Raw genomic sequence first — 26,424 nt, 5'->3', positions numbered from 1 at the left:
GATGGAATTCGTTGTGGTGAACCTACGTTGCGTCCACAACATCATCTTGGGCCGACCCGCCATCATGAAGATCAGTGGGATAATTTCGATGCCTCACCTATGCATGAAATTCCCCACTCCCAATGGGGTCGGTGTTGTCCGGGGCGATGTCCAATCCGCCCGGAGCTGTTACACCCGGGCCGTAAATAGGCGGGACACGGGAACCTCTTCCCGGGTGAACACAATCGTTAAAGAGGCCTCCGCCGACCGGAAGGAACAGCCAGAACCTTCCGAGGAAATAGAGGAAGTTCCCCTGTCCGAGGACCGACCGGACAGGACGATCAAGATTGGCCGGGCCCTCACCCCCGAGCTCCGAGCGGAAATCTTGGCCACCCTTCGGGAGTTTGCCGATGTTTTCGCGTGGGGGCCCGAAGACATGCCCGGGATCGACCGGACGGTCATTTGCCACAAGCTGGTAGTCGATCCCACCGCCAAGCCGGTCGTGCAAAAAACCCGACACCTCGCTTCCGACCGCCACGAGTTCGTCAAGGAAGAAGTCAAGAAGATGGCGGCGATCGAGCACATCCGACCGGTGATCTATCCCGAGTGGGTGGCAAATGTTGTTCTCGTTCCGAAGCCCCCAGCCTGGAGGATGTGCATAGACTTCACTGACCTCAATAAGGCCTGCCCGCTCGACCCATACCCGCTCCCGAGCATTCATCAAATGGTCGACGAGACGGCCGGGGCCGAGTTGATGAGCTTCATGGATGCTTTCAAAGGGTATCATCAGATCATGATGCACCATGAAGACAAAGTAAGACAGCGTTCGTTACCCCGGACGGACTGTACTGCTACCGAGTGATGTCGTTCGGCCTACGCAACGCAGGAGCGACCTACCAAAGGATGATCAACATGCTCTTCGCTGATCTCTTGGGCCGAACGATGGAAGCTTACGTTGACGACATGCTGGTCAAGAGTCGGGACCGATCCGACCACACTCGGGACCTCCGGGAATGCTTTCAGATCATGAGGAGGTACCAGCTGAGATTGAACCCGAACAAGTGCACGTTCGCGGTTCAAACGGGGAAATTTCTCGGCTACATGATGACGAAGAGCGGGATCGAGCCCAACCCGGCCAAGGTACAGGCAATTCTGGACATGCAACCACCTTCCACCATTCGGGAAGTCCAGCAATTGACCGGTCGGTTGGCAGCCCTCAGTCGGTTCCTCTCTAAACTAGCCGAGCGTGCTCTACCGTTCTTCAAGGTATTGCGCAAGGTAAGCGGGTTCGTCTGGGATGACGAATGCCGAGCGGCCTTCGATGAGCTAAAAGAGTACCTCATGTCTCCGATTGTGCTCTTGAAGCCCGAGCTCGGGGAGGCCCTAGACGTGTACCTCGCCGTATCCGATCGAGCAGTAAGCGCAGTACTGTGCCGAACTGATCAGGAAGGGGTCCAGCGACCGGTATACTATGTAAGCCACGCGCTACATGGTCCCGAGCTCCGATACTCCCGGCTAGAGAAGGTCGTCTACGCCCTCTATATCGCCGCGAAGAAGCTGGCTCCCTATTTCCAGGGTCGAGCCATCCGCGTGCTGACCGATCAGCCGATCGGTCCAGTCCTCCGCACCGCCTCATCATCCGGCCGCCTAATCAAGTAGGCGTTGATGCTGACCCAGTACGCGATCGAGTACCGACCGAGACCAGCCATCAAAGGGCAGGCCCTCAGATTTCTTGGTCGAGTGCACCGCCCGGGATACCCGACCCCCCGAGGTCGAGGATCCCGAGGCCGAGTGGTGGTCCCTGGCCACGGACAGGTCCAGCGGCCAGAAAGGGGCCGGAGGAGGAGTCGTTGTCACGAGCCCGGAAGGGTTCAAGGTGTACTTCGCACTTATATACTAGTTCCACCCCACCAACAACGAGGCCGAGTATGAAGCTTTCGTCAATGGCTTACAGTGCGCTCGAGACCTGGGGGCTGAGTACATCCGGGCTCAAACGGACTCTGCGCTCGTTGTCGGGCAGGTCACCGGCGACTACGAGGTTAACGGCGAACGATTACAATCGTACCGGGACCTTGCAATGGAAAAGCTTGCCACGTTCCGGGGGTATACCGTCCGGCACATACCCCGACTGGATAATGCCGATGCGGACATTCTGTCCAAATTGGCCCAGAACACCCCGGAACACATGTCAAAGATTGCTCGGATCATGGTGATCCCAAGACCTAACATTCACAGGCTGCCGGTCGTCCCTATCCAACCGGCAGAAGACACCTGGATCACCGACCTGATAGTCTTCCTCGAGCATGGTCGTCTCCCGACCGACCCCCAACGCGCTCGGAAGGCCAAGCTTAGGGCTCCAAGGTTCCAAGTTGTGGACGGTCGTCTCTACAGATGCTCGTATGGGGGCCCCCTCATGCGATGCCTGACCGCGTTCGAAGCTGACCTTGTCATGAAGGAGCTGCATACGGGCATCTGCTCGTCCCACCAAGGCGGCCGATCGCTTGCTCGCCGCATCATGCTGATCGGGTACTATTGGCCGTCCATCCAGCTCGACTATGAAAAACTCGCCCGGGGATGCGAGACGTGCCAACTGTTCGCCCGGATGCCCGGACGACCGGCTACCTTTTATCAACCGGTCACGACCGCCATTCCTTTTGCAAGGTGGGGCGTAGACATCCTGGGACCATTCCCCCAACTTGCCGGCCGGCGCTAGTTCGTCATTGTCGCCATTGACTACTTCTCGAAGTGGATCGAGGCCGAGCCGCTTGCCACGATCACATCCCAACAGTGTGCTCGGTTTTTATGGCGCAACGTGATTTCCCGCTTCGGCGTGCCTGTGTATCTCATCAGCGACAACGGCCGCCAATTCGTGAACCAATACTTTCAGAACTTTTTGGCCACGATCTGGACCACACACATCCGGTCGTCAGTAGCTTACCCCCAGGGAAACGGGCAGGTCGAAAACGCCAACCGGACAATAATGGAAGGTTTGAAGAAAAAATTACACTCGGCTGGTCGTAGTTGGGCCGATGAGTTGCCCTACGTCCTATGGACTTATCGGACGACCCTGAGAGAGGCGACCTTGGAGACCCCGTTCGCCCTGGTTTATGGGGCTGAAGCCCGACTCCCGATCGAGGTGTGGATCCCGACCGATCGAGAACGAACCTTCAGTGCAGAAGAAAACGAACACTCGATGGTCGTGGACCTCGATGGGGTCGAGGAGAAGAGAGAGCTAGCTGCTCGGCGCATGGCCGAGTACCAGAAGATAGTCAAAAGCTCAAAGGATGTTCGGGTCAACCCTCGGTATTTCCAGGTTGGAGACTACGTCTTACGCCGGAGGGAGGCCAGTCAACCTTTGGAAGGTGGGAAGTTAGCTCAAAACTGGGAAGGACCGTATGTCGTCAGTGCTGTAGTGCGACTGGGAACTTACCGGCTCGAGACGATGATCGGTCGGGCTATCGAGGGGACTTGGAATTCCGAGCACCTCGTTATGTTTAGGCATTAGCCTATTTTTTGTAATTTTTAACCGAATGGGGGCTCGACCTACAGGGAGGCACCCTTGTAATTATTTTGATTGTAAATATTTTCAACCGCCTGCGAGCGGGAAATATTAATGTATGAACGATCGGTGATTGCCTAACCGTTTGCACACGACGGCCCGGTCGGTTTTCCTTTCTCACATCGTCTGTCTTGCTCGCCTTTCACCCGATCGAGACTCGGCAACAAAATTGAAGACGGGCGCATCGCCCCACACACCTCTCCCTCGGTTCCGACCGATAGCGGTGTAACATGGCTCTAATAGCCAGCTACTAAACCGGTTCTAATAGCCGTCGAACTCCTCTCCCTCGGTCCTCACTGATAGGGGTGTGCAATCGGGCTCTAATAGCCTAATCTCTGTGGCTCTAATAGCCAACTGACAATCGACCGGGCGAATGCCTCGACTGGTCGGACAGCCGATCGGGGAAATCAAAGCTACAGCTGAACCCCCCGGTCCGGCCAAGCTTCTCTTCGCTGACGCACCCGCTCGTGCCCCTAGCGCACAACGGTGTGGGGGCTAAGGTGAAGGAAGTGCTAAGGTCCCGCACTCGGGAACACCCCAGACGGCTGGCCCTAAACGAAGTGTTTAGGCCGGCGATCGGGAACACCCCGATCGAGACGGCCAAACTAAAGCTGAAGATAAGTTCCAAGGCCTAAGGGTCGGGAACTACGGTCTAGGACGATGATCGGGAACACCCTGATCAGAACGGCCATACTAGAAGCTGAAAATAAGTTCCAAGGCCTAAGGGTCGGGAACTACGGTCTAGGACGATGATCGGGAACACCCCGATCATAACGGCCAGACTAGAAGTCGAAGATAAGTCCCAAGGCCTGAGGGTCGGGAACCGCGGTCTACGCCATTGATCGGGAATGCCCCGATCGAGACGGCCAAACCAAGCCTGGTAAAATTCCAAGGCCTACGAGTCGGAAATTGAGGTCTGGGCCCAAAACCGGGAACATCCCGTCCTAAGCGGCCTACCAAAAATTGAAGGCGAGGCCAACCGGCCAACGGGTCGGGCTATCCTTGACCGGCCGTTGGGCCATACGGTCTAACTACTCTATCGATCGGGGCCAAAGGTCATGAGGCCGGGTCCTAATCTACCAATCAAGCATACACGAGCAAAAGCATTATTAAACCGAGTGGCACAAGTTGCAGAATAAAAATTTCATTTATGAAAGGAGTTGCCCGGTACAAATTCGGGACCGGGCTCCCGACCAAAGTGCCTTACAAAAAAGGCTAGTCTACTTCTCCTTCGGGGGTGGGGGCTCCTTGCCGCTCGGAGTGGCAGTGGCGCTCGGAGTGGCCGTGGCCGACCCGCTCGGTTCGCCTACCTTCTTCTTCGGCACGAACAGACCAGGACCGGGGTCGGAGACGTTCTGAGGGAGTAAAGTCTGGACCAGCTGGAAGTCGTCTTCTTCGAGTCCCTGCTCGAGCCTCGTTCGAGTTTTCTCGAACATCTTCCTCTGGCCAGCCTTATAGGTCCACTGACAAAACGCCACCATCAGCTCCTCCCCGATCGGCGTTCCTCTGACGGCCGTAAGGAACTCCGTGCCCGACTCCTTGCTCTGGAAGACGAACCGGGCCAGCTCATCCGGGCTCTCCACCCGAGCCTTCAGCACGAGGACCTCATTTCTAAGCTCAGACGCTTCCCCGATCGCCTTTCGCGTGACCGTCGCGTTGATCTCCAGGTCCTCCTGGCTTTTCTTCAGGTCCTTCTGGACCTTCTCCAGCTCGGCCTGGATCTCTTGGACCTCCCGGAGTCGGCGAGCGGCAACCTTCTTGTGGTGGTCGGCCTCGTCAGCCAGCATGGCCCGACCCTGAAGGAGCTGGGCCAACCGGGAAACCTGCAAGAAAGAAGTGTTAGTCCGACTGATAGCACTTGACTTAAAACAGCAGACGAAGAAAGAAGCTTACCTCGGCCAGGTCGTGGCCGATCCTCTCGGCCACCTGGGTCGGGGACAATTTGCTCAGGTCCTCCTTGGCCGGTCCAGCGTTCCCGATCCGCGCCAGGATAGTCGAGCTGCCCGAGCTAGTCCTGGTCGTAGGGCTCGGGCTACCCTGCTCTCGGCGGCGCTTGAGGCCGCCACTCTCCGCCACGCCCTGCTCGGGCGTTTTTTCCTTTCCCCGGGCGACCTCTACCCGGGTTACCAGGACGTCCGCCGCGTCCACCACGTAGCCCTCGGCCGTGGTGACGGTCGACGTTCCGATCGGACGGGCGACCAGGACGTCCTTCTGCCCGGTCGGCTTGGCTTTGAGCCCAGGCAACTTGGTCTTGGGCTTCTTCTTGCCAAGTGAGACCTTGGCGGGCGGGGCCTGGGGGGCGTCATCGTCTCCGAACTCCATTTCTGCAAACAACAAAGAAACAAAGTTAGTAAGGTCGAGAAAGAGGGGTCAATCGGGGTGTTACGGTCGGGAGAAGTGGGTCAGTGTTAGACCTTTCTTCTTTCGCTTGGTCACCTTCGCGACCGTCACGCCCATTGGAACGGGCAGATATTTCTCCTTGAGCTCGTACACCGGGGGCGGGAGCTTGGCCGCCTCGAGAACCTCGGCCGTTCTGAAGATGGTGTATTCATGGAGCTCGCTTGAGATCCGAGCGACTTCCTCCACGAGCTTCGGAGTCTCGACCGGGGTGACTTGCTTGCGAAAGTGGGTGCTCCAAACCCTCTCGACCGGGAGGATCCACGGGTCGTATTTGAGTGAGAAGATCCAGTTCTTCCACTTCTTGTTATTCCCGGGCAATCCCTCGATCGCACACATATCTGCCCGAGACTGCAACATCAGGAAGCCTCCTCCGTAGATGGCCAGGAGAGTCTTGACCTGGTAGATGAAGTTGAACAACTCCATCGTGTAGGCCGCCTTGTGCCGAGCGCATATCTGCGGGAAGCAGGCCAGGATTCTGTGCGCGTTCGGGCAAATCTGGGCCGGGACGACTTGGTAGTACCCCAGGAAGGCCGTCAAAAGAGGCGTGAAGGGGATGGCGATCGGGGCCATCAGGGAGTCGTAATGCATCCCGAGCCATTTGCCCCGATGCCGGTCGATGACGTTCCCGAGCCCCCTGCTCGTGTCGAACTTTACTCGACCGTTGAGCATCTCCGCGATCCGCTTTGCTTCACCTGTAGTGAGCTCGCTCATCTGCTGCTCGGCCGACTCGCTATTCAAAAACTCGAAGTCGTCCCTCCTCGGTCCGGTCAGGTCAGCCGCCTCTTCCTCGGCCGGCTCTGGTGCGTCTTCTGGGACGTCGACCCGAGGGACATCGTCCGGGTGATCCCCCAATCACCCGACCGGGCGTTCCGTTAAGGCTGCCAGTTGGGGATCTCTGCCCGCTCGTGGAGGTCTCTCCACTGTCTCGACTCGAGCTTCCCGACCGGCTCGAACCGGACCCCGATGTGCTGGACGAGCTCACTACCTCTCGCTGCTCGTGGGCTCGCTCGGGAACTGCCGCCGGTCGTTGAGTATCCTCGGGCGAGTACGTCATGATATCGACCTCCTCCTCGCTGAGGTGCTCGACCTCCTCGTCGTAATCTGCGACCGAGACATTCTGACTGTCGGAGTCTGACATGTCAATCTACCTAAAGGCCGGTCGGGGTTAGTGTTAGACGGGATGTTAGGGGTCAGTTAGTTATAACCTACCGACCCTATGAACTTAAAAGCATCAAACGAAAAGGCTAAGGCCTAGGAAGCTTACCGATTGAAGATACTTTGTTGAAGAGGCTTGAAAAGCTTTGCTCGACTGCTTTGCACGATCAATCTGCTCGGGGATCTCTGAGGGTACCGATCGCTTCAGAAGATTGGTGAAAGTTCAAATGAAGGCCCCAAGGGCCTATTTATAGGAGAGCTTTAGGCGGGAAACGGGCCAGCTTACGCGACACGCCTAGCGCTGACTCCGAGGCGGCCGCTCCAGTCGTCGACACGTGGCGGGGGAAAGAATGACAGCTGTCCGGTCGGGTTAGACGGCCGACGGTTGGGCTTCTTCATCCCGTCCTGTTTTATCCCGGACGGTCAAAAAGGCCCGGGCTGGGGGGCTCTTGATAGGGTATACCCCGACTGCCCTGGGCCCTACCCGACCGACCCATCTTGTCTCTTTCCTCCACTTTTTGCAGGTCACAGGGCGGGAATCTCAGGAAGAACCCGATCGGTTCCTGACCGGGTGTTACCCGATCAGAGTGTTAAATTCCCGACCGACCACCCTTGGACAGAAGCTGAGGAGAGACACGCGTCAGCACTTGGCGGGGACAGCAAGACGTCCGAGGGGACGACACGTGTCCAAGCCACGCGTCGGGCTGGCCAGAAAGCCCGGATCGTGTCCCCTGCGTCGCGTCTATAAATACCCGCCATTGCGACGGTGAGAGGATCTTTTGGACGATCGATAAGCTGTTATCAGAGAATCCCGACCGCATTCAGTCGGCACCCGAGCAGCTATCTAGATTGTACTTAGGTCTTTTCACCCGATCTATAAAGTTTACCTGCTTTACTCGGTCGGACTTGTGTTCATTACTGCTTACGTGGCAATTTACACTATCAATCTCTCTTCCCAATAAAATATATTGATTTCTACTTTCCCATTCATACAATAATTCTGGGTAAAAATTCTATTCTAAAATTTTAAAATAGTGTAATGCAATTCCCTTTGTACATCTATACTATCTATACTATATATAATAACAAAATCCTGGAATTTTAACTTCCCGCCCAATTCCTAAAAAATCTCTCTTCCCAATAAAATATATTGATTTCTACTTTCCCATTCGTACAATAATTCTGGGCTAAAGTTGTGATTTGTCAAAAGTTCGGCAAGGCATAATTTTTGACTCGGTTGTCCGTTTTGAACAAATGTTTTTTTGAAATCGCGTATTTTTTCGAGATCTATCCACCGCAAACTGCCGTAGGCTGTTTGACCCACCAATTTCTTTAAAAAAAATGGTTTATTAAATAGTTTCAAAGTAAAAACTATGAGAACCTTATGTTTTATTAATGAATTTTTAAATTTTTTAATTAAAAAATTGTCCCGTGCATTATTTGATAATCTCTCTTTATAATTGGTCAAATTATTTAATTATGGTAAATTATGGAATAATTAATGATGGTAATAGAAATCCTAGAAGAATATTAGAATTGAAGAATATTTAATTATTGTTATATTATTCTTGTGACTCACGGAATACAATACAAGAATATTTAATTATGGTTATATTATTATTATGTGACTCACGTCCTTTATATACTAACAAAACTTGAAAAGAAACTAATAACAATAATATTATTATTAATAATAATAATAATATAATAATATAAGTGGTAAAAATAATATTTAAAAGTAATTAAGTGTTAATAATAGTAAGAATATTAACGTAAGAATTATAACATAGAATAAATCGTAATAATTAATAACTATAGTCTAGGATTAAATTTGAAATTGTCAGAAAAGATAAGCGACCTCTGGTGAAATTAACTTTTTATCGATTACCAGGACTATGTGGTCTAATGGTACTCGGGTTGGACTTTCATTTGAAAGATTATGAGTTCAAGCCTCAGTGGAGGCGTTATTGGTTCTTTGTGTTTCAATGGGTTGAGAAAGTATATGAACAGATACTACAATGTAATAGAGCCAGTAACTTCCAAAAAATAATAAAATCTTATTTTCTCAAATTGTAGTATATAGTTATGGAAAAATAATAAAATCTTATTTTCTCAAATTGTAGTATATAGTTATGGAAAATACTCACGTTTATTACGATTTTACTGCCCGGTGAACCAACTGTTAAACAACCAAACAATGCCAACAAATTCTAAACATATGGGGTGATATAATATTGTTTTTGACAACAACTTCTAATCCACAATACTTCAAATATACATTGTTCCAAATTTTGTCTCTGCCCAAACCCTGCTCCCAATTTTTGTTTTCTCCTATTTGTGGGTGACAAGAAAAATCCACAACTACTATTTAAAAATGAATAAACTTTACTTTTATATAATAGCTTGGCGTTGTTGAGCGCTTCATTAGGTTGAGAAAGTATATTTGCACAGATACTACAATGTAATAGAGTCAGTAACATTCAAAAAAAATATAATAGTTTGGCATTAACCTTACCTAGAAGCGGATGTGGTTATCAATTCGGTTTTGATTTTGAATTAGAGTCAATCTTAAAAGAGGTAGTTCAGATTTTGCCATTTTGAATAAGGATTTAGAATTTGGTTAGGATTTAGATAAAATTTATCACATGATATCCGAATAAGTTTACATTCAAATATACCATAATTTAAAATATCAAAATAAAAAACTAACTCAAATTCGTCCACAATTTAGAAGTCATTGCTAAGGCTATAATATTCATAGACCACCACCATACCACTTATTATTATTACTAGTTTTTTTACGCGCTTTGCGCGAATGGGATAATGCCCAATGATTATTTTTAAATAAATATTTCAAAGTATATCAACGCAATATTATATCGGAAATGTTTATGCATATGTAAATAAATATTGAATTTGTTTATTTAAATCGGTAATTCAAAATATATAAATGCAAGATAATATTTATTGAATTTTCTAATCGATATTTGGTAGTGGTAGTTTTCCCCTACATGTTTCATGCATTGTGAGATGTGTGCCGTAGGTTATCATGTGAAAGTATTGAACAAAATATTAATATTTATTATATTTGTATAAAATACTTGGTAAATAAATATATATAATGTATTTTGTATTATAACTTTGATATTTAATTACAAGATAATGTAAAAAGAAGACAATGGACAATGCAGTGAATATAATAAATTAATAAATTTGAAGGTAATGAATCTTTGAATTGTAGAAAATAAAGATAATATAACTAATGAAATTATATCTATTTTTAAATTTTTTATAATGAATAATTTTTTTTAAATAAATGCATTATAGACATCTAATTCTAAATTAATTAAATGCATATGTATTATTTTTTGTTGTAGCTACTACTTTATTTAGTTTAAGAGCAATAAAGTGGGCAAATTATGCTATGGAACCGTGTCCACCTAGCAAGGTGGACATGCATATCGGAGATGTTCATGCATATGTAAATAAATAATGAATTTATTTATTTAAATCGGTAATTCAAAATATATAAATGCAAGATAATATTTATTGAATTTTCTAATCGATATTTGGTAGTGGTAATTTTTCCCTACATGTTTCATGCATTGTGAGATGTGTGTCGTAGGTTATCATGTGAAAGTATTGAACAAAATATTAATATTTTTTTTATATTTGTATAAAATACTTGGTAAATAAATATATATATATAATGTATTTTGTATTATAACTTTGATATTTAATTACAAGATAATGTAAAAAGAAGACAATGGACAATGCAGTAAATATAATAAATTGATAAATTTGAAGGTAATGAATATTTGAATTGTAGAAAATAAAGATAATATAACTAATGAAATTATATCTATTTTTAAATTTTTTTATAATGAATAATTTTTTTTTAAAAATAAAGGCATTATAGACATCTAATTCAAAATTAATTAAATGGATATGTATTTTTTTTTGTTGTAGCTACTACTTTATTTAGTTTAATAAGAGTAATAAAGTGGCGTATATACTTTTCATCAACAATAATGCAATCATTGATTTAAAAAAAAATACATACAGAAAATATTAATGCAAAAGTATAATTGAAATATTAAGTTTTTTTTTCTAATCTAAATAATTAAAAGAATATTAAGTTTTTTTTGATCAAATGATTTTTAAAGTTCTTGATTTACAATCTTTGATGCTTAACTTTGAATGTTATGTATTTAGTCAGACTAAAAAAATACATACAAAAAATATTAATGCAAAAGTATAATTGAAATATTAAATTTTTTTCTGATCTAAATAATCAAAAGAATATTAAGTTTTTTTCTGATCAAATGATTTTTAAAGTTCTTGATTTATAATCTTTGATGCTTAACTTTGAATGTTATGTATTTAGTCAGACTAATTATTTGAACAAAGTTTATGTTAAATTTTATATTATATATATTTTAAATATATTTTAACATATTCGTAGTATATGTTTAACAATTATGCCAACTCTAATTAGGATGTGGTTCAAAACTAAGACTTTTCTTATAGAAATTAATGTGTAAGTTAAAATAATAAATACTTAACGGAATATTCCGTTACTAAAGTTTATACTAACGGAATTTAAGTTATTTAAGGGAAGAAAATAATATAATAGAGGGTAAATAAGGAAAATCAATAAAAAATACTAAAATAAAAAATAATATGAACCATTCATTTTAAGAAACAATAAGACCGACATTTTTTTGTTCCAGTTAAGGGCCTAACATTATTGGCTCTTATTAGAATTGTAGATTATTATTATTATTATTATTATTATTATTATTATTATTATTATAAAACAAATAATATGTTCATGTTCAAGAAAATGAACCAAATAAAAAAATATATAAATTCTTAACTTTCAGCCAAATAAAGTAGAAATTCAAATACCATGTTTGATAAAATAAATAAAATTACAGAGAATTAAAAGAAAAGAGTGAGTAAAGACTAGAATGTTCTTGATAATAATAATAATAATAATAATAATAATAATAATAATAATAATAATAATAATAATAATAATAATAATAATAAACAACTGTGAAATTTCAATTTCGTGGACTCTGATTTTGTAAAATTGCAATTCCAAAAAAGCCTATGAATTACCATACCATAATTGGATAGAATTGCAATTCTGTAAAAAAAAAAATTCTCCAACCAAATAATGAAATTGTAAATTCCATGAAATTTGGTGAGAATGAAATTACAATTTCACCATAAAAAAGTCATGGAAAATAATGTAGACCAAAGAATGAAATTCACCACTCTTTATTAACTAAAATCAAGAAACAAAGCAGCTAAACTAGATTGCACCTTTTGTCTATTCTTGTTGTAGTGTATATATTCTATTATAGTAGTCTGTTGATCATACATATATAATATACAATTGAATTGTATCTCATTCTATTTCATCAAACATCCTTGTACTCTTCAAATCTAAACCATGTTTACAATCTTATCTCATCCCATGGCCTAAACAATACACTATTCCAACACCACAACAAACCTCAATCTCCCCTATTCCTTTCCAAAGAAAAAATCAAGAATAAAAGCACAAAGAAAGTGCTTAACAGAATCTAAAAGCGCATCACTCTAAGACGTCTAGGCAGTCCATGTTTTTAGAGGAAATTCTGTTGCCGGGTGTAGCATGACGTGTTTTTAGTGTCCTGTCTGGAAATGAATCGAGTTGGTCGAGTTCTAAGCGAAAGATATGCTAGTGGTGCAGTTGAAGCCGTGGCAAACAGAAAGCCAGATTATGAGTACCAAAAAGACGATGATTCCCAGTACGACCAACTTTATTTTCATGTTCTAATACCACATCTTGCGACGGATTTCTGTCCCCTGTTTCTTGAATTGTTTGGCCTGGAAATAAGATAATGCAAAGGAGATGTTTACTGAACTCGTTACATGTTTTTGGAGGATATTTTGTCAAAAAATACAGGTAACCCTACCGAATTATGTAGATCTTCTGCCTTGTTGGTAAGTATAGTCAAGTTCTCCCCTCATTCAATAGTCTGGAACATATAAAGACGTCAGGTGGACAAGAAACATTTGCATTGCTCTACGTATTGTAAACGAAAAGGCACTATCCACATTTAAGAAAGGCTATAGAAGTGCAAGTGTATCATTAGAACAATATAATATTTCCAGACGATAATAAAGATTGACTAAACGTCACATCCAATGCACAATGGGGACTTCTTGAACAAAGTTGATTTATGACAGTGTTGAAGTGTAGATCATGTTGGGCATCAGCCGAACTGGTTAATGTCCACCTACTTATCACCAATTGGTTTTAAGAAGGATATGGCAACCAGATAACCAAAGAACTCTGTGGTTACCAAAATTATTGAACAAATTTGATTTATGACAGTGTTGAAGTGTAGATCATGTTGGGCATCAGCCGAACTGGTTAATGTCCACCTACTTGTCACCAATTGGTTTTAAGAAGGATATGGTAACTAGATAACCAAAGAACTCTGTGGTTACCAAAATTAACAATTACAAGTTGAATTATGGTTGGCTCTGTTTGGTATGCTAGAATTGGGAACATAGAAGGGAATTGATATTACTTCATCAAAGTAGTTCGAGCCAAAGAAAATATATCTCGATTCCTTCTTCACTAGGGCTCACCATTCCTTCCATGTACCTAAACAAAACTGGTACAGATGGAATATTGATTCCTTATTCCAATGAAACTAACATACCAACCAAACACGGGAATAAAATTTGAGGTCATAATCATGATTCCATTCCGAACTAATTCTTAGTACCAAATAGAGCCTAAGTTTATTTGCCATACCTTGTCTATATTCTCGAGCATAACACTTTTGACTTCTGAGACCTGAGCCTTGACTTTTAGTAGTTTCTCGATTTCATCTGCATGCTCAATTATATACTTCATGTGCTCCTTCATAACAGGTCTGTAAATTTCTACATATTTATTGTTATTGTTGCTACTCAGAAATAAAAATTTAAATTAAATGAAAAGAAATATAAAGAGTCATAGATAAGAACGGCTCCTAGTATCAAAAGAACATACCCGAATTCTTTATTTAGACTCTTTGCAACAGCTGTATCTGCTTTACCACCGCCATATCTTTTCTTAAAATCTGCTTTTACACGTTCCAAAAATGCAATGGAAATTTGCTTGCCAACCGAGTCTTTGGCAACAACACAATAAGCTGACACGTAAAAACATCATCTCAACAAACTTGCAACGATCTTTGGAATATCATTCAAATAATTCTCAATTGGCGGAAATTTACATACCAATATGACAGCCAATAAAAAGGGTCTCGAACCTAAGACCTCATGTGTAGAGTCTCATACCTAGGCTACAAGCCCTTAACTAAGGCTCCCTTTGGGAGAGCAGATAAAGAATATCCCAGAAATACTTGCCCTGAACCTTCTAAATTGATTTCCCAACAATTTTCACCAAATTCTTTTCTTGAAGAAGTTAGTATAATAAATTTCTCAATCCCTAATCAAGAACTACATTCACAAGCCATTTCCAATTACCCTAGTTTACAACCAAAGCCAAATGTTCAAAACCTTGAGATGTCCCAGCAGCATTTGAATATCTTGCAAGTTTTTGCTATACATAATTCATATTTGAATATACAACAGATTGATAAGCAATAAAATAGCCTGTACATACTTCTCAGTAAACTAACTAAACATATTGGCCATGCTAAATCAATGGAGGAATATCATAAAAGATTTTAAGTTATACAAATGAATCTTTGCCGTGCAACCTCAACTAAGGTTTAATTTAGGGTGTATTCAGTTCATGGGTTAGACACAAGGAATGGTAATGAAAGTCATACATATTATTTGATTGACAACTTTTTAAAACATAGGTATTGGATTTGATTACTCCTATAATTGCAAAACTCATTATCCAATTTAAACCAGATATCATTCCATTAATTCAGTCTTATCCCCCCTCACTTCATCGACTTTCTCACTACATTGCCTACTCACTTCATCATCACTGTTAACATCAATTGCCTTTATTTTTTATTTTTGTATTTTTAAAACCTTTAATCCGATTATAGGGCCCTACATAACCAAACAATCAGGTAATCATTCCAATTTCAACCTACTACCAAACCACCAAAATACTTTCGCCAAAACTCATTCTAATTACAAAGTATTTGATTCCCATTCTGATTCCGAGTCCCACGTTCCAACCAAACACACCTCTAATGTCCACCACCACATCCCAACAACATCAGAAACAGCAGCAACAGAAGTTAAAAATTAAGCTGTTCTACACTTGTACCTATTGGTGCCTATATCAAGTTTAGTAACTATTTTCCATCATAAAGATCAAAACCTCAAAAGCAGACCCTAAAAACCACATAGGATAAAGATTCAATCTTTAGCTAAAAGATGTTAGATCCAACAATCCCCACTTCAAGTTCAACCAGAATTCCCCCACCTCCCCAGAAATCACAGCAAAACGAAAGAGATCAACCGCTCAAAATTAAAAGAACAATAAAAACCCAGACAAACAAGAAGGATTACCATAACCATCCTCGAGAAGGAAGTTAAAAGTGTGGTGATCACAGTTGTAAGTGAACTTGTTGTTCGAAGATGGCAGCTTTTGCAGACACTGAGCCGCAATCGCCGGGAAGTTTCCGGTGAACTCCGTGTACTCCGACAGTACCATAGTTCCCCGAGCCACAAAGCTGTATATGAACGATTCTTGGCCCATCTCTCACACACCCACCACCCAAGCAGAAATGGAAAATCAGAAAATGATCTTAAAATTATGCAATCAAAAAGATGTTTAACTTTGTTGGGAAGTTATTATTACAACGTTCTAGAAATTATAAAATATTAAATGCAACAGAAGGTCCACAAACGGCGCCGTTCTCTTTGGTTAATTTTAAAAAAATGGAGCCAACTTGACATTTTGTAATTTATAATTAAAAATTAATAATATTTTTTGAAATATTATAGATTTAGTTTGACACTTTGAGTCTTTGACGACATAAAGAAAAGAATAGACTTTATACGACTTTATATCATATTGGGGCGGTAGTAAAAATAATAATAATTTTAATATTTCATGAATAAAGATTCTGCAATGCAATTATATCAAATAAAGTAGTAATAAACTAAAACGATATATATCCTAAAGTTTGGCTAGTATCTAAATTTACATATGTATTTTACTCAAATGCCCAAGGACTCTCTTTACGGATTTCTTCTTCTTCCTCAGGTGTGAAGTCATTTTGAATGTTAAAAAATTTGCGAACCTCTTCCACTGTCTTCTTCTCGATCAAATTTGCAACAGCTTGGGTGGTAAGATCAAGCAAGCTCTTAACGTTAAGGAAATTAGCGGCCAATATGAGATCTAATAGTGTTGTATGGTTAACTTTGATGAAATTAGCATCAAAGTCCTTAAGATCGTCCTGGCTAGTCTTTGCGGCTTCGGCATGCGATTTGCAATACTCTATAACCTTAGCCAAGATCTTGCCAGTCACGTTGGCGATGGGAATGGCATTGTCCACACAGCCATCGTCAATCATGTACTTGATCGTCTGCATCTCAAGAGCCACCGCCTCTTCTACCTCGAATATCTCTCTGTCGGAACTCTTCAATATTATCATCTTGATAGAAGACATGATCAATTTCGTTGACTTTGCTAAATCGTGAGGAATTGCAAATTAAAATAATAGAAGATTGGTGCTCTTCAAACATATGAGAAATCCTTTTATAAGTACCATCATTCAACCTCTTTGTTTAGAAATAGGAATCTTAATTCATATAGAATTTGACAACTTCTAATTATGGTTGATTTTTTTCCTATTTTGATTCTAAATAATAATATGAACTCATCTAGAATTGGACAACTTCTAATTATGGTTGATTTTTTTTCCTATTTTGATTCTAAATAATAATATGAACTCATCTAGAATTGGAACTTTTAATTAAGATTATTTTTCCAATTTTTGTTATTAAAAGGAGCCTAAAATCCTTATACATATGAGACTTGACTTGTATAGCGGAGCGAACTGGGTGGACCTGGACCGTTAAACGAACAAAAAAAGACCCGGACTACATTGTGGTTTATACAAAAAAAAAAAAAAGAGATTTGTATGAAATATTAAAGGTCAATTTGAAAATTATTTGGACCATCGATCGACAACTTCCGACTTTTGTAAGTACATTTTTCAAATATAAAATTGAAAAAAATTGTAATTTAGGTTCCTCTATAATATGTCAATTATTAATATCACTTTTGAATTATGAGTTGGGTAAATGTTGCCCTTCAATTTTCCTCCGATACAATAATGTAAAATATATATACCATTTTAAAAATTGAAAGACAACATTTAATCATTTCTACCACTAACAGAGCGTTTGGTTGAAGGGAATTTAAATTCCATTCCCACATAATTCCCACATAATTCCAAAGGCCACTAACTTTCTTAGTTTGGTTGGAAGAAATTACAATTCCACGGAATTGCAATTCACTTGTTTTCATGGAATTAAAATCTCATGCACCCCTTGGGATTTTAATTCCATGAATTTTAGGAAGAAAAAAGATAATGATGAGACAAAATTATCCTCTCTATTTTTAACCTAAAATTGATGCCTAACAACAATAATATAATGAACATTTTGAACTTTATACTACTTATTCACTTTCAATTATCATATATACCAAATATTGAAATTGAAATTCCCAATAATTTTATTGAAGTAAACCAAACACAAAATTTAAATTTTAAATTTTCATTTTATTTCGAGTAATTCATCTCCCATTAAATTACAATTTCTTTCCCATATAATTTCCTCCCTCCAACCAAACCCCTCGTGATTTAAAAGTAACATTAATAATTTACTTAACAAATTATTGGACGCATAAAATTACAATTTTCCCTAATCTTATTTTCTCAAACTGTGGTATATAGTTATATACTCGTATGAATTTTGTGAGCGAATCAAAATAGATATGTGCTGTATCTATATTAAATCTGAATTTTGGTACTGTATTATGAGCCCCTGTTGTTCTTTGCCCACTGTCCATACCCCTTCCGCTGCCCTAGCTTCAGGTAGACCATTATGCCATTTGTCTTTTCTCGTTAACATGTATTCCTAGCTATTTCTTGGGTTTCCATAAATTTCTTTACTTTTCATGTGCAATTGAAATTGAAATTGTGGGTTTTTTTTTTTTTTTTTGCTGTATCGAGATGTTGATGGCGGAAAGAAATCATTGCTCAATAATACGGATTAGAATAATAAAACTGTCCCCTTAAGATGCTGCCAAAATTTTGATTGTTTTGTTTATGAGTAAATAGAATTCGAGATTTCACTGTGGTACCAAACTCTGAATCTTCAGTGTAGGAAGGGAGGGGTGGGGTGTGAGGAATCCCTGCTTCTGTGGCTCTAGGTTGTTTCATAAGCTCAAGTGGAATATGAGTCCCTGCTTCTGCTTAACAACTCTTTTTGGTTGTTAAGGGAACCCACAGAGCTCTGTATCAAAATCATGTAGCTTTAAATTGGATAATTGATTGTTGACATAATCATATGTAGCATAGTAAAAGGTCAAGTTTTGCTGTAATCTAGACATGTATTCAATGAGTTATACTGCCAAATCCATTTTTTTTAGTATGCCACCATCTATTCTAATATCAACTCGAATTGCCTTTCAGTGGATTAGAGAACAATATCAAAGTAACCAGCTTTAGTAGTAGCTGAACCAGGGACCTTCAACCAACCTATCCTTCAGTTCATGGCTCCTTCACGAGAAAGAAGTACTCACTGCCGAATATACAAGCATAAGTTCATAAAGCACTCAGATTTGGCTCAAATCACTGATGCCGTAACCCAAAATTCTTGTCCAATATGTCTTTGTAAAATCAAGCCAAGCCAAGCTGCATTGCTTCCATTGTGCAAGCATGCCTTCTGTGCTGACTGCATCCACAAGTGGAGTGATTACAAGCGTACTTGTCCACTTTGCAAAGCGGGATTTGGCTCTTGGCTTTTCCTATTTGATCTCTCTACTCGAACCCTTGAGAAGGAGAAATTTAAAAGCCCACTGGTTGATAGACCTCGCCCAGTAGGTTTTCCAGCAAGGCGAAGAAGCCATTTGGAAGAACTGAGGTATTGTTCTGACCTAGATTTGTTATTTTTTTTAATTGAGATTTTTCTATTTTGTGAAATCATTTCTGAACTTCGTTTTCCCTTAGTATTATGCTACTATATATGGTCTATATGAATTTAAAGTAGGAGAATGAAATGTTAATCAGGTTAATTAGAAGAAGAAGGGCAGAACTAAGTACCCAATACTCGAGAACGGGGGTAATCCCGAGGAGGAGGTCATTTGGCCAATTGGAAGCTGCAAACGCCGGTGTCATTAGGGAGAGAACACTGCAATGGCGGGCCAGGTTGCTAATTCATATTAATCCTTTTCATCATTATAATCATATTTATTTTCTGCGTATATGACATTGTTCATATGCTTCTTGCAGCATATATGAAAGGAAATTGCAGGCTGTTCCTTTCTCATCCAAAAATCGTCTTATAGAGGTATAACATTTTGGTATGCATCAGAACATTCTTGCAATTATCAGATTAACTACTACTGTCTTGTTTTAGTTAGGGGTTTTGCGTTACATTCTTTAAGTCTTGGGGACTAATATTTTCAATAATTAACTTCCAGCAAATGGAACACAACAATAGTGCCAAAGCTATGGTAATGCAAAGAATAGAACCTTGGATAAAAAGGGAGTTGGAGGCTATTCTTGATGACCCCAATCCATCCGTTATTGTCCATGTTGTCACCTCACTTTTTGTCTCGGGAAATGAAAGAAGGGACCAAGCTAGTTCTAACTTTCTTGCTCCTCTGCGGCCTTTCTTGCATGAAAAAACAGAAATGTTTTGGCATGAGCTTAGGTAAACACCATAGTATTTAAATGAATTCCATGCTTGCTTCATTGTTACTGGCAATAATGTTTGAATGGTTGATTCGATGTGTTTGCAGATGTTTTGCCGAGAGCCCTCTTGCCCTCGAGACATATGATACTGTGGCGGAATATAGATTATTGAACCGAACTTAGATGGAATAATAATAGTCTAATGGTGTAATAGCCAAAAGAATGCACTGATTTCTCGGTCTTTCCTCAGATCCCACAACATGAATATGCAAGGGGTTAGCTTGGAACAAAAATGTTTTTCTGTCTGCCTGATTCGTCTGCTACTTCGTGCGTTTATGAAAATTTCTCTGAGATACAGGGATCCTCATTTCTGTGCAAGAAAAGCATTTTATGCGGGCCAACTTCAATGCAAATAATGATGTAGTCTTATATGGAAGATTGGACGGATTTTGATTAACTATGCATGCAAGTGAAGTGCTACTTTTAGTAAAATCATGACAGATGAATTCTCGTGTCTCAAAACAAGTTGGGAGGGTGATAACTTAAGGAAGACGCGCCTCACCTCCTAGACTGCGAGGGATTGTTCAGAAGCATCAACAGTATACACCCCGAGTGAGGGTAAGTAATGTGAATTGTGATGATTATTTTGCAAATCTTGGTGAAGAGGTCATAAAAGAACTTCATTCTTGTTCTTACATGAACCCTTGGAGAGAGTCAAAAGTGCTTATTGAAATTATAGAAATGGCAAAACATTTATAAGAACACAACTCCAGCTTAGTTTTCTGATGTATCAAAACATTACTATGTTTGACATAAGTGCGGCTTTCACAGCTTGTGAACTCCAGATTTGTTTTTTAGACGAATTAATTTCACTTTCGGTCCCACGACTTTAGATGATCTATCACTTTTGGTGCACAACTTTAAAAGTTTTCAATTTTGGTGCCTAACTTTGTTATTTTTATCAATTTTGGTCCTTTCAACCAAATTGACGATGAAATGTTGCTGGATTTTATATTTTTAGGGGTAAAATCATCATCCCAAGGAAACATCTTCAATATCTAAACAAAATCACTCTAAAATCATATCTATAGGTGTTTGATCGATGAGAATAATTGGGAAGACGGACAGAAACTAGACACAAATCTATGAGATTTATAGCATCGACGATTGACAAACTCTTATATTTCTCTTAATATGATTTTTCTTTTGTTTAGATATTGAAGATCTTTCCTTAGGATGACAATTTTGCCCCTAAAATGTAAAATTTGGCAATATTTCGTAGCCAATTTGGTCGAAACGACCAAAACTGATAAAAATAGCAAAGTTAGACACCAAAATTAAAAAAATTTAAAGTTGTGTACCAAAAATGATAGAACCTCTAAAGTTGTGGGACCAAAAGTGAAATTAGTTCTTTTTTAGACTCCAGGTTTTCTTTGTTCACTTGTAGAATCATATTACACCAGAGTTTTAGAGGTGTAGTAGTAGTGTTTGTTTTGTTTTGTTTATCATTTTAATCAGTTGTTATATCGTGGATCGCGGTGCATAATCGATTATGCACCACGCATCAAAACGGCGCCGTTTCTTTAAGTAAATAAACGACGCGCTGTTAACGGAGTGACACTACAGTGTATCTAAATTGACACTGCTTCACGTATTATTTTTATATTATCAAATGAAACTGCAGTTATATCAAATGGTATTGTAGTTGTGGTGAAATGAAACTGCAGTATATATAAAATGAAACTGAATAACATTTCACATATTTGAGTGTATGTTGTACAATGAAGCTGTAATTATATCGAAATGATTATCTAGTTGTGTTTTAATGAAACTATAGTGTATATAAAATAAAATTAAATGATCATCTAGGCGCGCCTCCTAGGCTGCAAGGGATTGTTCAGAAGCAAAATAGCATACACCCCGAGTAATACGATCCCACATCGGCTCCACAAGAGATTGTGGAGTCGTACTTAAGTTGGGGTCAAACCTCCACTCATGAGCTAGCTTCTGTGATGGAGTCAGGGTCTTGGTTTGAGTACCGTATCATTTGGTGCTTTCGTTGAGAGTATCAACCTGGAAATAATGGCTTGAGGCAAAAACAGAGACTTGGATGTGGGTCGTCTGGTAATGGGATTTGCAGTCATGGAGATATCCCATGGAGCACAATGGCTTGAGGCAAAAACGGAGACTTGGATGTGGGTCGTCAGATATCCCGTGGAGCTCATCCTCTTTGCAATTGACTCAAGAACGCCCCACTATGGTATGATTCAGCAGATGCAGGAAGTGGAATGAAATGGTTATTATTATTAGGGAAAATGGTCAAATAGGCCCTCGAACTTTAACTTAAAAGTCAATTAGGCCCCTAAACTTTTTAAAGGTGCAATTACACCCATCAACAATTCATTTAAGTGCAATGAAGCCCCAAAACAAAACAAGAACAAATTAATGACCTGCTATCACAGGTCATTAGGGTTCAGGCCACCCTTCGACGAATTTTTCGGCAAAAAAAAAAAAAAAAAAGTGACCGACGAAATTTTCGACAAAAGAAGTGACCGGCGAAATTTTTGGCAAATCTAGGTCGGTTGCTAGTCACCTTTTTTTTGTTGGAAAATTCGCCAGAAGGTGGCCTGAACCCTAATGACCTGTGATAGCAGGTCATTAACTTATTTTTGGGCTTCATTGCACCTAAATGAATTGTTGATGGGTGTAATTGAACCTTTAAAAAGTTTAGGGGCTTAATTGACTTTTAAGCTAAAGTTCGAGGGGCTATTTGACCCTTTTCCCTTATTATTATTATTATTATTATTATTATTATTATTATTATTATTATTATATGGGATAAGTGGATAACCACTAATATACCCGGTACTTGATAATATTCAAAGGGAATCGAGAAGAGTCCGGAGTGAAAGTTATCCAGAGTGAAGCCGTCCACTCATCTGGTGCCGGCCTAGCGGAGTGGGCGACCTAGAAAAGGACTACCTGGTGCTTGATAAGGTCCGGAGTGAAGCCATCCAAAGGGGAAAAGGGCTACCTGGTGCCGAGAAGAATCCAGAGTGTGAGCCATCTAGAGTAAGCCGTCGTGGACGTCGGCTTCTCAAGGGGTGGGCAATGATAGGACGCCACATCGGCTCCACAAGAGATTGTGGAGTGGTACTTAAGTTGGGGCCAAACCCCTCCACTCATGCGCTAGCTTTTGTGGTGGAGTTAGGGTCTTGGCTTGAGTACCGTATCACCGAGTGAGGGTAAGTAATGTGAATTGTGATGATTATTTTGCAAATCTTGGTCAAGAGGTCATAAAAGAACTTCATTCTTGTTCTTACATGAACTCCAGATTTGGTTTTAGACTCCAGGTTTTCTTTGTTCACTTGTAGAATCATATTACACCAGAGTTTTAGAGGTGTAGTAGTAGTGTTTGTTTTGTTTTGTTCATCATTTTAATCTTCTCCATTTTCCTAACACTGCTTTCTATACAATTGAGCTAAGTTTGTGCGGACTAATCTCGCAAACATTTTAATCTTGTTTGGGTGTTGAATGGATAAAGTACATGTGAGGTTATTATATTATATGCTTTTGTGTATTTTAATTTTTTTGCAATTGTACATCAATTATAACAAGTATTGGAATCCTTGGCCCAAAAAGGCTTTTTTGAATTTGTACATTAAAATACTTGTTTTGTTCAATTACTTACATTATCAAACTCATCTTAGAGGTTATGTTAGACTTCTAAGGAAAACATTGTTATGAAAATGTGTTATGCCAACTCAAATTTTATTTTATTAATATTTAATAATAATAATTAATCTAATCACTAACATATTAATATTATATTACAAAATAAAAGATAATGGTCATTTTGGTAAAATAGTTAGTCTATTAGTCAATTTTGACTTATTTGATCACTACTACTAGTTGTTTGATTTGGTTAAACAATTAATATGAGTGTTTTGATTAATTAGTTTTTTGTAACAACTTATCTTTTCAAAAAGCTACTCAAAATAGTTTTTTCGATTAACTTTTTGAGAAAGCCATTTTGTATATAATTAGTTAACAGCTAACAACTAATTTACCAAATATTTTTTTATAATCAACTAATTTTATCAATTAGTTAAGTCCACAAACCAAATTAGCTAACAATTATAGGCTAACAACCATTTACCAAACACCACCAATATATTGTTAACCCACGCTACCTTACCAAGTAATCAATTTTGTTATCAGTGTATCATTCTGCATATATCTATCTAACATGTTAATATTATATTTATCCGTTCAACTTAGAATAAACATAAATTTATAAAAAACAAAATGATAGCAAAATTATTATAAAATTATAATGATAGAAAAATTAATAATAATGATTAAACTTTAAATTTTCAATTCATTCTTATATGTAATTTTTTAACAATTAATATTTAAAAATGTTTATTTTTATTTTTTAAAAGTTGTCAATAAATTAAGTATAAAATAAATTGAATTCAATATGAAGATAACACAACAACGCAGTGCAATTATATCAAACGAAATAAATTTATTTATTTATTTATTTTTTGAATGCTACTGACTCTATTACAGAAATAAATTTATTTATTATTATGTTATTGACAAATTTATTATTATGATATTGATCCTAAAATCCTATTAGCTTCTAAAAAATATATATGAATTTTATTCAAATGCCCAAGGATACTCTTTACGTATTTCTTCTTCTTCCTTAGGTGTGAAGTCGTTTTGAATGTTGAAAATTTTGCGGATCTCCTCCACTGTCTTCTTCTCAATTAGATTTGCAGCAGCTGTACAGGTAAGATCAAGCAAGCTATTAATGTTGAGGTAATTAGCAGCCAATATGAGATCCAATAGTGTTGTATGGTCAACTTTGATGAAATTAGCATCAAAGTCTTTAAGATCATCCTGGCTAGTCTTTGCGGTTTCAGCGTGTGATTTGCAATACTCTATAACCTTAGCCAAGATCTTGCCAGTCACGTTGGCGATGGGAATGGTAGTGTCCACGCATTCATCGTCAATCATGTACTTGATCATTTGCATCTCAAGAGCCACCGCCTCTTCCACCTCGAATATCTCCCCGTCGGAACTCTTCAATATGATCATCTTAGTAGAAGACATCATCAATTTCGTATACTCTATTGAAGATTAAGAACTGTAAATTAAAACAATCGAAAAGTGGTGCTCTTCAAACATATAAGAATCCCTTTTTATAAGTATCCTGGTCAACCTCTTTGTTTAGAGTTAGGAATCTTAATTTATCTAGGATTAGGTCTTAACTTATCTAGGATTGGACAACTTCCGTTTCCAATTAGGTATGACATTTTCAATTTTAATTCTTTGAAGAATCATTTTATACGTTCAATTATTAAATTTTAACTATTTGTGGTCCTCTAAATTAAATTTTAAATTTATTTTTTTTTTAAATCTAATTTTAACTTCTATACTCGAAGTACCATATGTCATTAACTCTTTCTAAAATCCTTCTTTTGTGAAGTCCTAAATCCTAGACGCAAGCAGCACACAGAGCCGCCGAGGAGCGCCGGCCGCCGGCTAGCCTTTTTCCGAAACGTAAGCCGGTCTGAAGCTCACAACTCACAAGCAATTAACAAACCTTATTCTGAAGATCTGAAATCTCAAATTGAATACTCCGTCACCGCCTTGCCATCCATCGCCGACCGCCAGCCTCCAACCTCGCCAGCCTCCGACCTCCGTAAGCACACTTCCAATTTTGAAATCTCATTGTCTCAGATTTTGGTATATAGTTAGTTATATACTCCGTACGAATTTTGTGACCAAATCAAAATGAGATATGTGCTGTGTCTATACTAAATCTGAATTTTGGTAGTGTATTATGAGCCCCTGTTGTTCCCTGTCGACTGTCCGTTCTCCATAGCCCATCTTGCATGACATAGATAATGCTAGCTGTTTACTGATATTGCTTTTGTTTGTTTTAAAATCATACTGTACTAGCCTAGGGCTGTTGGAATGGGTAGCTAGCTCTCTTTTGAACGTGCAGAACAGAAATATGCAATTTCTGACCATTGAACTTTTAATTTGTATGTGGTTTCTCAACAAATAATAATGCCAATCAAATGTTCTCACATCATTACATGGACTGAATGTAATTGTTTATCTGAACTTCGTATTAAGTTTCTTTAGAACTATCTAGACTAATCATTGCATTTTTTGTTTGGTATTTTATTACATTATTTTGTTTTTTGTAACTTTAGGCAGGTTGGGTTGAAGATTTCCTGGCCTGCCATAACAAATGGCAGGTTACGGACTAATGCGCCCTGCCAGCCTGTTCTGACTGCCTAGTCTTGCTCATACATAAGTTTTTTATTTTATCCCTCCATTGGTGGAAATGACTGTTCAGTGTCTCAATTTCTGGATGTGATTTCATATTTT

The 26,424-nt window shown here is 39.9% G+C and overlaps 4 protein-coding genes and 1 long non-coding RNA gene across 7 annotated transcripts; 1 reads left to right on the top strand and 4 right to left on the bottom strand.

The window, feature by feature from the left end:
* Positions 1–12,364: 12,364 nt before the first annotated feature.
* LOC109174220 (vesicle-associated membrane protein 724) lies at positions 12,365–15,895 on the bottom strand. Of its 3 annotated transcripts, XR_002053032.1 has the most exons (5): positions 15,647–15,895; positions 14,157–14,298; positions 13,917–14,037; positions 13,066–13,128; positions 12,365–12,976 (listed from the first exon to the last, which is right to left on the bottom strand). XR_002053032.1 is itself a non-coding variant. In XM_019323472.1 (4 exons), the coding sequence occupies exons 1-4, from the start codon at positions 15,834–15,836 to the stop codon at positions 13,117–13,119; spliced, it is 465 nt and encodes a 154-aa protein (XP_019179017.1). In that variant the 5' UTR covers positions 15,837–15,895; the 3' UTR covers positions 12,365–13,116. The 3 variants fall into 3 exon arrangements, 2 of the variants coding, with proteins under 2 accessions (XP_019179017.1, XP_019179016.1); XM_019323472.1 differs by having other exon boundaries at positions 12,365–13,128; XM_019323471.1 differs by lacking the exons at positions 12,365–12,976; positions 13,066–13,128 and adding an exon at positions 13,729–13,773.
* Positions 15,896–16,296: 401 nt separating this feature from the next.
* On the bottom strand, positions 16,297–16,752 carry LOC109174224 (SKP1-like protein 1A). The gene has a single exon (XM_019323475.1). The coding sequence runs from the start codon at positions 16,750–16,752 to the stop codon at positions 16,297–16,299; it is 456 nt and encodes a 151-aa protein (XP_019179020.1).
* Positions 16,753–18,082: 1,330 nt separating this feature from the next.
* LOC109174219 (E3 ubiquitin-protein ligase Topors-like) lies at positions 18,083–20,852 on the top strand. Its single transcript, XM_019323470.1, has 6 exons — positions 18,083–18,186; positions 18,787–19,237; positions 19,384–19,521; positions 19,606–19,663; positions 19,797–20,029; positions 20,118–20,852. The coding sequence occupies exons 2-6, from the start codon at positions 18,867–18,869 to the stop codon at positions 20,191–20,193; spliced, it is 876 nt and encodes a 291-aa protein (XP_019179015.1). The 5' UTR covers positions 18,083–18,186; positions 18,787–18,866; the 3' UTR covers positions 20,194–20,852.
* LOC109174225 lies at positions 20,698–23,408 on the bottom strand. Its single transcript, XR_002053033.1, has 2 exons — positions 23,340–23,408; positions 20,698–20,849 (listed from the first exon to the last, which is right to left on the bottom strand). It is a non-coding gene; the product is annotated as an uncharacterized LOC109174225 (long non-coding RNA).
* Positions 23,409–24,678: 1,270 nt separating this feature from the next.
* Positions 24,679–25,152, bottom strand: LOC109174221 (SKP1-like protein 1A). Its single transcript, XM_019323473.1, has one exon. The coding sequence runs from the start codon at positions 25,135–25,137 to the stop codon at positions 24,679–24,681; it is 459 nt and encodes a 152-aa protein (XP_019179018.1). The 5' UTR covers positions 25,138–25,152.
* Between the last annotated feature and the right edge of the window lie 1,272 nt (positions 25,153–26,424).

This window comes from Ipomoea nil, unplaced genomic scaffold (assembly GCF_001879475.1).
Source record: "Ipomoea nil cultivar Tokyo-kokei standard unplaced genomic scaffold, Asagao_1.1 scaffold0572, whole genome shotgun sequence".
NCBI lineage: Eukaryota > Viridiplantae > Streptophyta > Magnoliopsida > Solanales > Convolvulaceae > Ipomoea > Ipomoea nil.
The sequence above is the reverse complement of the archived record's forward strand: the minus strand, read 5'-3'. Positions and strand labels throughout refer to the sequence as shown.

What these genes read in the sequence shown, in the direction of transcription:
- LOC109174221 (XM_019323473.1), bottom strand. Translation starts at nt 25,137, where the DNA reads ATGATGTCTTCTACTAAGATGATCATATTGAAGAGTTCCGACGGGGAG.
- LOC109174219 (XM_019323470.1), top strand. Translation starts at nt 18,867, where the DNA reads ATGGCTCCTTCACGAGAAAGAAGTACTCACTGCCGAATATACAAGCAT. An exon ending in CCAAAAATCGTCTTATAGAG is followed by an intron (nt 19,664 to 19,796) that starts GTATAACATTTT and finishes ATTAACTTCCAG; the next exon opens with CAAATGGAACACAACAATAG. An exon ending in ATGTTTTGGCATGAGCTTAG is followed by an intron (nt 20,030 to 20,117) that starts GTAAACACCATA and finishes ATGTGTTTGCAG; the next exon opens with ATGTTTTGCCGAGAGCCCTC.
- LOC109174220 (XM_019323471.1), bottom strand. Translation starts at nt 15,836, where the DNA reads ATGGGCCAAGAATCGTTCATATACAGCTTTGTGGCTCGGGGAACTATG. An exon ending in CCTTCTCGAGGATGGTTATG is followed by an intron (nt 14,299 to 15,646) that starts GTAATCCTTCTT and finishes TTTACGTGTCAG; the next exon opens with CTTATTGTGTTGTTGCCAAA. An exon ending in AGTCTAAATAAAGAATTCGG is followed by an intron (nt 14,038 to 14,156) that starts GTATGTTCTTTT and finishes AGAAATTTACAG; the next exon opens with ACCTGTTATGAAGGAGCACA.
- LOC109174224 (XM_019323475.1), bottom strand. Translation starts at nt 16,752, where the DNA reads ATGTCTTCTATCAAGATGATAATATTGAAGAGTTCCGACAGAGAGATA.